The 12,281-nt window shown below is 49.2% G+C and overlaps 1 protein-coding gene across 1 annotated transcript in view; it reads left to right on the top strand.

Moving 5' to 3' along the window:
• The window catches only part of VPS26C (VPS26 endosomal protein sorting factor C), a 52,515-nt gene extending 45,254 nt beyond the window's left edge, over positions 1-7,261 (top strand). Inside the window, exons 5-8 of the mRNA XM_007183763.3 lie at positions 1,311-1,385; positions 3,118-3,268; positions 3,552-3,704; positions 6,959-7,261. Coding sequence (XP_007183825.1) covers positions 1,311-1,385; positions 3,118-3,268; positions 3,552-3,704; positions 6,959-7,041 — 462 coding nt within the window. The 3' untranslated portion in view covers positions 7,042-7,261. The remainder of the gene's footprint in view (positions 1-1,310; positions 1,386-3,117; positions 3,269-3,551; positions 3,705-6,958) is intronic.
• Positions 7,262-12,281: the final 5,020 nt, after the last annotated feature.

Genomic DNA, 12,281 nt, shown 5'->3' with positions numbered 1-12,281 from the left:
TCCCTGTTTATAAATTTTTAATAATCATAGTGTTAAGTATTTCTTTTAGCGATTCAGTATTTTATGTAAAATATGATGAAAATATTTATCCTTTTTGGAAGTTAACTTGATTTAGATGGATATTTTCCTTTTTTCCATCAAGGGTTTTCAAAGTGAAGCAAAAAAACTTTTTCTCATGTAGATTATCCCCTAAAAAAGTCACATACCATTTTATGTGCTAAATAAAAAGTGAAGAAGAATGAGCCCAAATCCAGCCCCCCACCCAGAGCTGGGCCTGCAGACCCTGGCCCCCGGCCCATTGATGACCGCAGAGCCCGCTTATAGGCCAGCTCGGGCTTCCTCCCTGCTCCTGGGGGTTCACCCACGCTCGGCCTTCAAGAGTCTTCGTGACTGATTTCACTAGAAGCCAAACCATGCTGTGACCTGTAGTACATGAAGTTAACTATTCCTTTATATGCTGTGAGGAAGAATATATTATTCCCTAAAGAATATGTTCATGAACCTATTAGTAAAAAGAATATATTCAAGAAGAATATTTCCTAGAATAAGCTTCTGGTGAGTGAGTGAACTTGGCAAATTGGTCGGTGCCCTTTCTCCTCCACGGCTCCCCTGCCATCTGGGCGTCAGTGGCCTTTTGGCCCCAGCCCGTGAGTAAAAGACACTGGGCAGGCCCCGTGAAGCTTGGCTGCATTGATGGATTCTGCACTTATGTAATGCGGAGATGATCCTTGTTAACTAATTACGGCAACATGTAATTATTTATGTTAACGTATAATTACTTACGTTATAGGTGTGATTCTTCCTGGTAGACAGTTGTACAGCTGAGTGGCTAACAGCACCGGCCTTGGAGCCGGGCTGCCTGGGTTCGGATCTCCACTCTGCCCCGTGCTTGAGCCACCATTTGAGCCCTCTGTGCCTCACTGTCATCTGTGAAGTGGGACCAGGGCCAGTAACAGCTCTGCACAGGGTTATGGTGACGATTCAGTGGCTTTTATTCTCAGAAAGAGGTTCAAAATAAATGTCTCCCAACAACGCTGCTCTGTTTTTAAATTCTGGACCTGAAAGGGACCTTAGAGACTAAGAAACCTGTCCCCTCATCTTACAGATGAGGAAACTGAGTCACGGGGATGAGGACCTTGGACAGCACACAGCCTTGTTTCTTGGCAGAACTGTGTTTAGAATCCAAGCATCCTGCCTCTTAGCGCCAAGGTCTTCCTGGTTCACGATGCTACCTTGTGTTTCCTTAAATGGGGAAAGGCAAGTCTGACCTGTGGACTCTCTACTGATTTTGGTTTCTCCTCCTCTTGTAGCCTCAGAAGGGGAAACTGACTCCGAGTCCCGTGGACTTCACTGTCACACCTGAAACCTTACAGAATGTCAAAGAGGTAACGTGTTCCTTACACGCCAGTGCCAGGGAGGCTTTCTTAGTAACCGGATCCCACTGACAGACAGTCGCCCACCTGTTCTTTACTTGGCTATCAAGTCATCAGCAAGAGGAAATTTTTGTCTCTACCTGAAATAGTCTGTATTTTCAACTTTAATTTCTTTTTAAATTCAGTAACTACTTAGCAGAAGGATGGTTTTTAAAAGAGAGGGTATATGTTTATAATTTTTTACTGTCTTCTCCCAGTTTTACTGCACGGTGGTCAGAGACCCCCTCCCCTGAGCCCCAGGGCTGCCACTGCCTATCGGGGGGCCGCATCCCCTGGTTTCTCAGCTGGGCCCCTGGTCACTTGTCTTTTGTGGACGTGGCTTTTCCTCCCTACCCTAACCCTGCATTCTGCTCCCTGGACCCTCCTGACGGGGGTCGGGTCAAAGGCCAGTTTGGCAGGATTATTGGCTTCGTCTCGCGGGAGGCACAGCTGAGGCGGGGGTGTGTCATGGGGAGCCTTTCAGAAAGTCCGTTGAACATCTCTCCCTTCTCTGGTTTCTGGAGCAGTGACCCCAGTAGGCCAGTCAGATTTTCTTCTCAGGAATTTGAACCTTGATTGGAAACTTGCAGTTGCTTAAGAGAATTTTAATGGGAACTGCTACTGCTTTTCCTTTTTCTAAGCAAATAGCCTCTTTTAGTTTTTTTTAGAATTCTGTCTCGAATCAAGACTTTTTTAGAGTTCTTTGCCTTTGGGGGCCACCAGGTACAGAGCGCCCTTGCCCTTGACCTCCAGTACAGGGCACCAGCCACGCATGACCACTGACCCTTGAGATGGGGCTGGTCGGATCGAGATGAGCTTCAGGGTGAGGTACTGACTGCGTTTCAAAGGCTCGGTATGAAAAAGAGGATGTAAAACATCACTCATAACTGTAAACTACTGATTATGTGTGCAATTGATAATATTTTGGATATATTGATTAATTTTACCTGTTTCCTTTTACTTTTTTAATGTGGCTACTCAAAAATTTTAAATTACACAGTTGCTTCACATTTGTGGCTTCCATTATGTTTCTGTTGGACAGTGGTCTCAACTGTGAATTATCTGCAGTAACTGGGACACAGCCATAGGAAAGACCGCTAGGACAGCTGTCTCTAACTCTTCAGTTCTGTTTTCCCCATGGCATTGTCACTCACCCATGACCATTTTCCTCTGTCCGAAGAGAAAAGGTCCATAGGTTTTTTAGTCAAGCATTGAAGAAAATTGTTCTCTTTAAATTTCCTTGAAATAAAGTTAATGTCTTGGTTTTTCAAAATGGCATAATTGGGAACATTTGAAAATTGATTATCTTTTTAAAACCTCTTTTTTTCCTTTTGGTGACTGGTTGTCCTTAAACACTGTCAGCAACTTCTTTAGACATTTTTATGTTGTGTCCTTGGTGAGCAGGAGCATCCCAGACCTGATCTAGGCAATCAGGATGCTTCCGTGAGAGAGCTGGTCGTTCTGTGCCAGCAACATCAGGTGCCTTACGTCTGTAGATAGCTGTTGAATAATTCAGTCTGTTACTCAAGTTGACAGAAAATGTAAGTACTGTTGTACCTTTTTTCCCATTTTGTAAACCAGGGTCCCAGTGGATTTTATAAAAATTACCTGACCCTGTTTTCAGTTTTTATTTGTACCAAAGTGACTTGAGTGACTTCTCCTGGCGCCTCCCACTCCTGATGTGTCTGCCTTTGTCTTGTTTTAGAGAGCCTTGCTCCCCAAATTTCTCATCAGAGGACATCTCAACTCGACCAACTGTGTTATCACACAGCCGCTAACGGGAGAGCTGGTGGTGGAGAGCTCGGAGGCCGCCATCAAAAGCATCGAGCTGCAGCTGGTGCGCGTGGAGACCTGCGGTAAGGTCCCCACCCCGTCCCCGTCTCCCGTTCTTCCCCCTCCATCCTCCCCACCCCCGCTGCCGCCAGCCCTTAGTCACAAGCTCGCCTCTCGATTCCAAGAAACGTATGTTTGAGGAGCATGGGATGTGGAGGGAGGGAGGACTCCAGGATCCTGCAGAGATGGGGGGAGAGCAGGTGAGTGGGCTGATGCAGGTTCTCCTAGACTCACGCAGGGCCTGTGGCTCAGCCTGTCTGGACGTTTGCTGTGTTCTGACCGCGTGACGCTTTCTCCCTGCTCCAGGCTGTGCAGAAGGGTACGCCCGCGATGCCACAGAGATTCAGAACATTCAGATCGCCGATGGGGACGTGTGTCGGGGCCTCTCTGTCCCCATATACATGGTCTTCCCCCGGCTCTTCACCTGCCCGACACTGGAGACCACCAACTTCAAAGTGGGTACGTGTGCTGCCCTTGGGGTGCCCCCGGGAGGGGTGCGGCCACCGGAGGGGACGGGCCTGCTGGTCCGCTGGGGTCAGATGCAGCCCAGAGCGCCCAGTCCTTCGGTCACTCAACAAAAACGCAGGCAGAGCAGCTGTGTGGCGCTGAGGGTCCCCGGTGAGCAGTCCCGGCTCCGAGGAACTTGTGTCGCCGCCCCCAGGGAGACAGCGTGGGCCGGGTAGGTGACCACGAGCTCTGTGAAGGACACTAAGCCAGGGACCAGCCGGCCGGGCGCATGAGGAGGTCAGGTCGGCTCCCTGCTGGGCTGGCATCTGACGGAGACGCAAGACCTGAGACAGACCAGTGTGAACGGTAGTCTTCCCGCGGGCTTTAGCTCTAGCAGCTGAGGGTGTGTCGGTCGTTTTCCATGAATGCGTGGGTAGATATTTTGACCACAAGATCTGAATCACGTGACAGATGCAGTTTTCTATCCTGCTTTTCCTCCCTTCACTTTATATTATGCACCTTTCCATGGTTTTAAATATTCTGATAAAGTATTTTGATGGTGCATTCATCCTAATAAAATGCTCATGCTTACGAAGTTCAGTGGAGAGCTTACTCCCCACCACAGAGACACAGCAGGACGGACCCTCGGGCCCTGCCCTGGCTGACACGGCCTTCTGCAGACTGACCGGAAGACCTCAGAAGTGTCCCCGGGCTCTGCGTCGTGCGCAGGCCCACTGGTGAAGAGATAGAGTAAGGAGCTTGTGGTAAATGATTGTTTTTATACCCGTTTCATTGAGAAATGGGAACATAGTCCCAAAGGCCAATGTGTTTTCTTAATGTCATATTCCCCCTAAATCTTCTAACATACATCGTTACTAGTCCAGAGACAATCTTTTTTTTTTTTTTTTTAAATTAGACTGTGATTTTACTTTAAATAATTACAAATAATGTAATTTAAAATTGAAGAAAGTAGAGGGAATTCCCTGCCGGTCCAGTGGTTAGGACTTGGCACTTTCACTGCCGTGCCCCAGGTTCAGTCCCTGGTCTGGGAACTAAGATTCCGCGAGCTGCATGGTACAGCCAAAAAAAAATCGAAGTAAGTAGAGTTTCATCACTGAAGTTGAGTGTATTATGCTCTTTGTTTTACGAGAGGGAAAGGTGGTCACACCTGGCATCGCGGGGTGCTGCTCGGACCTTTCTGTGCCCTCGTGTGAGCATGAGCCCCGGAGCAGCGCCGGCCCGGCCGGCTAGAAGCACAGTCTAATACCAGTGGAGCCCTCGAGTGCTTTATCTGAAACGTTATGTGGTAGCGAGAACATAATGGGGTCAGGACACCCTTGTCAATAGAAAAGAGGGCGACAGACCCAGCTGTTCACCGAATACGGAAAAGCACAGCACAGTCGGCTGAAAGATGACATAGGGTCAAACTTGACCCGAGCTAACAAGGTTCCACGTTTTCCCTCAGAAACTGTGTATGGTTATTGAATAGGTAGTATATGCCCACTGTACACAGTCCAGAGGCACCAGGGCCTCGAGTGCAGAGTCAGCGCCTGCAGCCACCCGGATCCTCCTGGCCACAGCCTCGTGCCAGCCCCGCGCGTCCCACCGGGAGTGCTCCCTGCCACGCTGCCCACCGTGTTCTGAAACGGGTGTTTTCTCGGGGGCATACACTGCAGCGCTACATGAGCCGTGGCTGGCTGAATCCGCAGATGCAGAACCACAGCTGAGGAGGAACTGCTGACTAAGGGGCAGCCTGTAAACTCTGTGCGGATGGTCAACTGTGTGCAGGGTCGGCGTTGTTCAGAGGTCGGCTGTACTTGGATTTGAGGTTGAGGAGGAGCTTGTCTGTTGATTTCTCAACTTGGTTTTCCTACCTAAACTTCAAAGAAGGTCCAAAAATTATTTTTTTCTGCTATGCTATGCATTAGGCACCTCTACTTTCTGTGTGTTATATTTGTCAGACTTACTAAGTGTCCACATAAGATTTAATAATGAGGTGCCTGTGATTCTTCCATAGAAATAACACCCTCAGTCCATCAGCCAGGACATCACTGATGCTTTTGTCCTCGTGGCTCCTGTTTCGTTTGTTCGGGGGCTTGTGCAGTGCCGCTCCGTCAGCTGGGGGGGTCCCCCAGGGAGGAGGTGGCCCACGGTCATTGAGCGCCGCAGCCTCTCGTAGCCCTGGGGTTGCCGTCGCGTGGCTGGCGAGGTCGGGCTCCGGGTCTCGGGTGCGGGCAGGGTGAGCCCTGCGTCCCGCGTTAGGCGCCCATCTGGGTGTGCCCCTTCACCTTGACCGCAGGGGGCTTCGTGTGCACGGCCAGGCCTGTGGTGTCCTCCGGCCCAGCTCACGGTGGCCCCCCCCCCCCAGAGAGGACAGCGAGGTGGTTAGAGGACCTGGGGAGGGACGATGCCGGGAAGGGCCAGGGGCTGTTCCGGTGCGGGACCGTCATCGAGGAGAGGAGGGGGAAGGGACAGGGTGCGTGCTGCTGGTGCACAGCTCCTGCCCCGGCTGATGCTGGGCGACGGTGACAGCCACACACGGGGACGTTGTCCTTGGGCCACAGGCGGGGTCCTGGACAAGCTGACCCCAGCCCCTTCCCCAGCTGAGCCCCGTGCTGCGGTGCTGCCCGCCTCACACTTCATGCTGGGGAGGGACCCCAGCTGGACTCTCTTCGGGGGCTCCCTCCTCACACACGCCCCTCTTTCTGTCAGTAAGCTAACCCTTAGCGGCTGGAGAGCTGGGGAGAAGACTCCTGTTTGCTGAAAGGTAAAAGAGGAATGTTTGAACAGGTGTTGTAGGGAAATCAACCAGTATCCAAAGGAACTACAGTTAGACTGCTTGCTGTTTCTGAACATTGTTTCTTGCCTGGGCTGGGAGACGTGTCCCCAGACAGCGGCGGGCCAGTTTGGAGTCCACTCTTCCATTAAGAACTGTAGGAAATGTAAAAATAAAGCCAAAGAGTACACGTGAATTGACAGGATTCTAGAAGATTCTCTGTAGTAAAGACGAAGGACAAGGAGAGTGTTTGGGGAAGCTGAGGCCTTACAGCATGTTCCAAGGTGAGAAGACCAGCTTACTTAGGCAGTCCCGCCAGTGTAGCCGTCTACACTGACTCTCCCGGACGCTTGGGGTGATGTACGTGCAAACCCACACAGCACCCAGTGCTCCCTCTCTGTCGAGAGCTCGCCGCACCCATGGCGGGGTTGGTGTTTGGTTCCCGCTGCTCAGGGCCGGTGGGCATAAAGCCTGTCCTTTCTCTTCCCAGAGTTCGAGGTTAACATCGTTGTGCTGCTTCACCCTGAGCACCTCATCACAGAGAACTTCCCGCTGAAGCTCTGCAGGGTGTAGCCGGGAACAGGTGGAAATGCAGCCGTGCCGACCTACGGGAGCCGAAGCCGGCGGCACCGAACTTGCTTTCTTGATGGTTCTGTATCAGAAATGAGTCTGACCCTTCTTCCTCATTCCCTCGAAGCCCCTCTAGTCAGAGCTTCCCTTTGAAATTCGTCAGAATTTCTTCATGGCGTTGGCAAGATTGTTTCCCAGACAGTAAATTTCCTGTGACTCCTGACTAACCTGCTCCTTTTTAGGTTCAGAGCACAGTTGTAACAGAGTCTGAACTTTGCTGGAAAGTGAGGTCAGGGACAAAGGAAACCGCCTGTCTGGCCGACGGTTGTGGCCAGGGCTCCCGACAGCTCCCCGACCCCGCAGGGTGGCGACAGGCGTGCTGGTTGCTCATGACGTTGGCGGACGCCCACCAAGGAGGGTGCCGTGGGGCCCGCTGCAGATGCGCAGCGTGTTTCCCACTCTGTTCTCTTTTATAACATTTGTCGTGATAACTTCAGAACTTTTGGGGACCTGGGGAGAGTGTGCTTTGCCCTCCCGGGAGTGAGGGGATCTGGTGACCACGGCTGGTGCTGGAGTATTTCTGAATCTCAGGACCTGGTGGGAATTTGCCTGCTGCGTCTTCCCAGAGTCCGTTTAAGTGCGAGGTTCTGTCGGGGATAAAAACACGTGTCCACGCCCGTCGTTGTTGCCTGGGTTCTGAGTGGCAGGGGACCCGGGCCCAGGCCAGCAGTGAAGACCCCTCTGTGCTGGGCGGGACCTGGACCTGATGAACTTGGCCCACCTCCATCTCGCCTGAGGGACCTGCGTTGGTGGGGTGGGGGGAGGTAGTTTGGCCTGAAGCCATTTTCTCCCTCGCCTCCTGTGGGGACTTGCAGTGTACGGTGGGTCTGTTACAACACATTTCTTTCTTCACATCCTGCTGTTGTTTCTCTGGGCCCACAATTAACCTCAGAAGTAAGCCGCGCACTGTGCACGCTGCCTGGCCTTCCTCTCCTGAGGGAATAATTATCACCTGAAGAGCTGCCAGCAGCCCGGCCGCCTTTACCATTTTGTTCAACCTCGAGGGGCCCGGGTGAGGGCCATTTCCTTGCCCTTCTTGGACGGGCACCTCCACCGTCAGTTATTAAGGAAAACTCGGACGTTTGGGTATCTTGGGCAGCAGCAGTCCCACTACTGCCCTGGCTGGAGCTGGGGGTGTCCGTTGTCAGGTTCTGCCATTACAGCAGGGGGAAGGGGAGGTGAAGGAAAGAGGCCGTGAACCTAAAACAGTACGTTTTTTTGGGAAATGCCCGGTTAGGCAGGAGCACCTCTGGCTCTTGGGGCTCCAGCGGAAATGGGGCCTTGCTCTGGTTCTCAGCCACATCGTGAGTTCCACAGGAAAGGTGGAGAGGTCGGTCAGAAATAAAGCGTTCAAAAAAGAAGCCAAAATACCGTGCCTGACTTCACCCAGAGCTCATGTCCCGAGCCCACCTGCTCCGGTAGCTGGGGGGAGGAGGGTCCCTGGTGTCATTTCTGCCTTCTTCGTTGAGGCCCATAATTCCTGAGCCTGAGTCTGAATTACCTTTAAAACCTTTGGGGTAAGACTGCCCCCACCTGCTGGCGGCGCTTTGGGCTGTGGCAGATCACCAGTGCTCTCCACAGTCCCCGCTCTGATTCCCTTCCAAGTTCAGAAATAGAGTTGCATTTCTGTGGAGCCATGCCCACCTGACTGGGGACTGACTTCCAACTCCTTTGCAGCGGGGTGTGGTCATGTGACAGGGAGGACGTGGGCCCCTTCCTGCGGCTGGCCGGGAACAGGCCTTCTCCCCACCTAGACCGTGCCAAGCACAAGGAACATGTGAGCAGAACAGCTGGCCTCCCGCCTGTGTCACTGTCACCGGAGAGGGAAAGGAATGGGTCATCTTCAGAGCACGGGATTGCCGGGTGTCTGGGCTGCAGCAGCCCTGCCCTGGAGCTTGTGACGTAGGGTCTGGTCCCACCCGTGCCTCTCGTACAGCCCGAGGTCCACACGCATGTAGGATGAAGAAATACTCCTTCATCTTCATGCCCACCCTCTGCATCAAGATTCTTAGGGGTCCAGGACCTTGCCCGGGCCCAGCTGGTCAAACACCAGGGCGGGTGTAGACCAGCGCTCCCCGGAGCTGTTGCTGGTCTCATCCAGCCACCCCAGGACCCAGCTGACCCAGCCCTACCCAGTAAAACCTCCCTGACCAGAGTGGAAGGAAAACAGGCTGGTTTTCACTGTCACTAACTGTTATAGAGATCTAAAAGATTTGGTTAGGCTTTCCTGGGAGAAGTGTCAATGCCAAGATAAATTCTGTGATGACAGCTGTGACGCAGCCCTTTCATCCTGTGTTCTGGGAGGAGAGCTGCCACGGGCTGGCGAGTATGGTGCTACTGTTGTCTGGTGCGGGTTCCCACACATCCTTGAAACCTGCAGGAACTGCTTTCTCAAGTGAGGCCGCCCTCCCTGAGGGCCGGGCCGCTCCCACTCAGGGGGCTCCACGCAGATGGTTTGCAGTTGCTGGAGTGTTGATAGATACCGGCCATGTCTGTGCGTCTAACAAGAGCAGCAGCTCTGTGAGCATTCATTGTTATTCTGGATCAGACCCTGTGCTGAGTGCCATGCATGTATTATCTTAATTAATTGTGTAGCAACACTATGAGGAGGGAACTCTTATCCCCATTTAAAGATGAGGGGATTGCGGTTGATGGAAAGACACAAAGACATAATTTGTGCCTGCTTCTTCAAGACTCATCAGATTTGGGGGAGCATCTACTTATTGAAGACCAAGGGCTGAGATAACACTAGAATGTTTGGTTGCTTGTCATCTGGATCAACTGTCCTTTCTCCAAAAGAGGCCTCTGTTTGGTTCCCTTGACAAAGTCCAGTAGTGGCAGGAGGCTCCGTGAAGGTCCACGAAGAAGCAGCTCCAGAGAAAAGGATTTCTGAGAGATGAGGTTTGTTCAGCAAGGGCCCCACAACAGGGGATGTGATCACTGTCTCCCATCTCGATCAAGGATTAGAGTTTTAAGACCACAAACTCTGGGTCTTATGGGACAGAAGTGGGAGGAGCTTTTCTGTCTTCAGATGAGCAGCCACCTGGGGGAGGCTGGGCCAGCAACCCAGACCTACTGCTGCTGGGTACACCAAGAAAGGGGTGTGCTCAGACTTACCTGTGGAAAAGTGGTAGAAAATAGCAGAAAAATAAAATTCTTAAATACTCATTTTTGTTTTAAAATAGCTTCAACATCAGTATATATTAAGAAGACTCAAATTCAAAACCCAGTACAGTGAAAGAGCAGACAAGTTTAAGAATTGAGTATTTACTTCCTAAAATGTTCACCACCATGTTCTTTATATTTTACAGAAAATACATACTTTTCAATCCATGGAAAATTTGCAAAAATCAATGATACGTTCTTGCCACAAAGAAAAAAACTCAGTAAAATGTTAACATGTAGAAATTGCCCAAGTCACATACTCTACCATAATGCAATAAAATTAGAAATTGATACTAAAAGGAAAATCAAATTCAGTATAACCACATGTAAATTTTATAACATTCTTCAAAGAGGAAACTAAAACTTCATTTATGGACCCTTTTAGATTTAATGAAAATGAGTATACTATTTAGCAAGAGCTTTGCACTATGGCCAGTGCTGCAGTCAGAGGAAAATTCATAGCCTTAAATGTTTTTATTATACCAGAGAGAATGAAAACTAATGAGTTAGGCATTCACATTAAAACTCTAGATAAGCAAAATAAATAGGAAATAATCATGATAAAAGCAGGAACCAATTGATATTGATATGAAATTTAAAACACTGGAAATTTATAAATAAGTCCACAAGTTTATACTTTGAAAAGCCTAATTCAACTGGCTGATCTTTAATAGAACAAAATGAAGTGAAGGGAGAAAAATATGTAACACTAGGAACAATTTCATATTAAAAGGAACCTGATAAGAATTATAATATTACAGTATGTGCATTTCCTGCTAATTTGCAAATGTCGATAAAACGCAGAGTGACTCCAGAAAAGATGGGGTACCAGAATAAAATGGTAGCCTATGGAAGAAATTGAAAAAACTGCCAAAGAAGTATCACTGAAAAGGTGCCAGGCCCCAGATGGCTTTACAGCAGGTCTCTATCAAAGCTTTAAAGATTAGATAGTTCCTCTGTTATTTAACCTTTTGCAGGATATAGAGAAGGATGAAATGCCTTCTGATTTATTTTATGAAACCAGCATAGCCCTAATATAAAAATATGACATTATCAGTTAGGATTAGGTTTAGCTGTGAGTAAGGGAGACCCAAAGCGAAGAGTGGCTTAAACAGGACTCGTATAAATGTCCACAGGTAGGTAGTCCAGAGCTGGCATAGCAGCTCAGAGCCAAGATGTTCTTAGAGATCCAGGCTACTTCCAGCTCACTGTGATGCCTTTTCTAGGGTGTGACCCTTGTCTTCATGCTCTAAGATAGTAGCAGCTAGCTCCAGCCATCACATCTGCATTCCAGGCATCAGAATGGGAGAAAGGATGAAGGTGAAAAAAGGTCAAAGGTCAAGTACCAACTCTATTGAGGATCATCTTGATGGATGCCATAAGGTATATATTATTTTAACCTTTTATTTTGGAAATTTCAAACGTATAGAAAAGCACAGAGTCATATAGATTATGTCATACCCAAAAGATGTCTATTTGTTAACATCTTTATTGAAATATAATTCATGGACCATAAAATTTACCCATGTAAAGTACGCAATTCAGTAGTTTTAGTGTACTCACAGAGATGTGGAACCATCACCAAAATCTAAGTTTAGATTATTTCCTTCACTCTAAAAAGAAAGCCTGAAGCCATTAGCAGTCAGTCCCTTCCTCCTCAGCCCCAAGCAACCACTAATTTACTTTCTGTCTCCACAGGTTTGTGTATTCTGGGTATTTCATGTGAATGGAATCATATACATTGTGTGGTCTTTTGTGACTGGCTTCTTTCACTTAGCATAATGTATTTAAGGTTCATTTGTATTGCAACGTTTGTCACTACCTCATAACTGCTTTATTTTGGGGGGGGGGTGGGTAGCATATTTTAAGGTTTATTCAGTCCCATAGTTACTTTCCAAAGTTGTCCAAGAAAACTAAAGAGAAGCAGTTGGGAAGGGAAACGATGAGACGTTTGAAGTTTGAGTCAGTCTAATCTCAGTATATCCATCCCAGCTTAGTTCTAACTCATTTGAAGATAA

The sequence above is a fragment of the Balaenoptera acutorostrata genome, chromosome 4 (assembly GCF_949987535.1).
Source record: "Balaenoptera acutorostrata chromosome 4, mBalAcu1.1, whole genome shotgun sequence".
Taxonomy (NCBI): Eukaryota; Metazoa; Chordata; class Mammalia; order Artiodactyla; family Balaenopteridae; genus Balaenoptera; species Balaenoptera acutorostrata.
The sequence above is the reverse complement of the archived record's forward strand: the minus strand, read 5'-3'. Positions and strand labels throughout refer to the sequence as shown.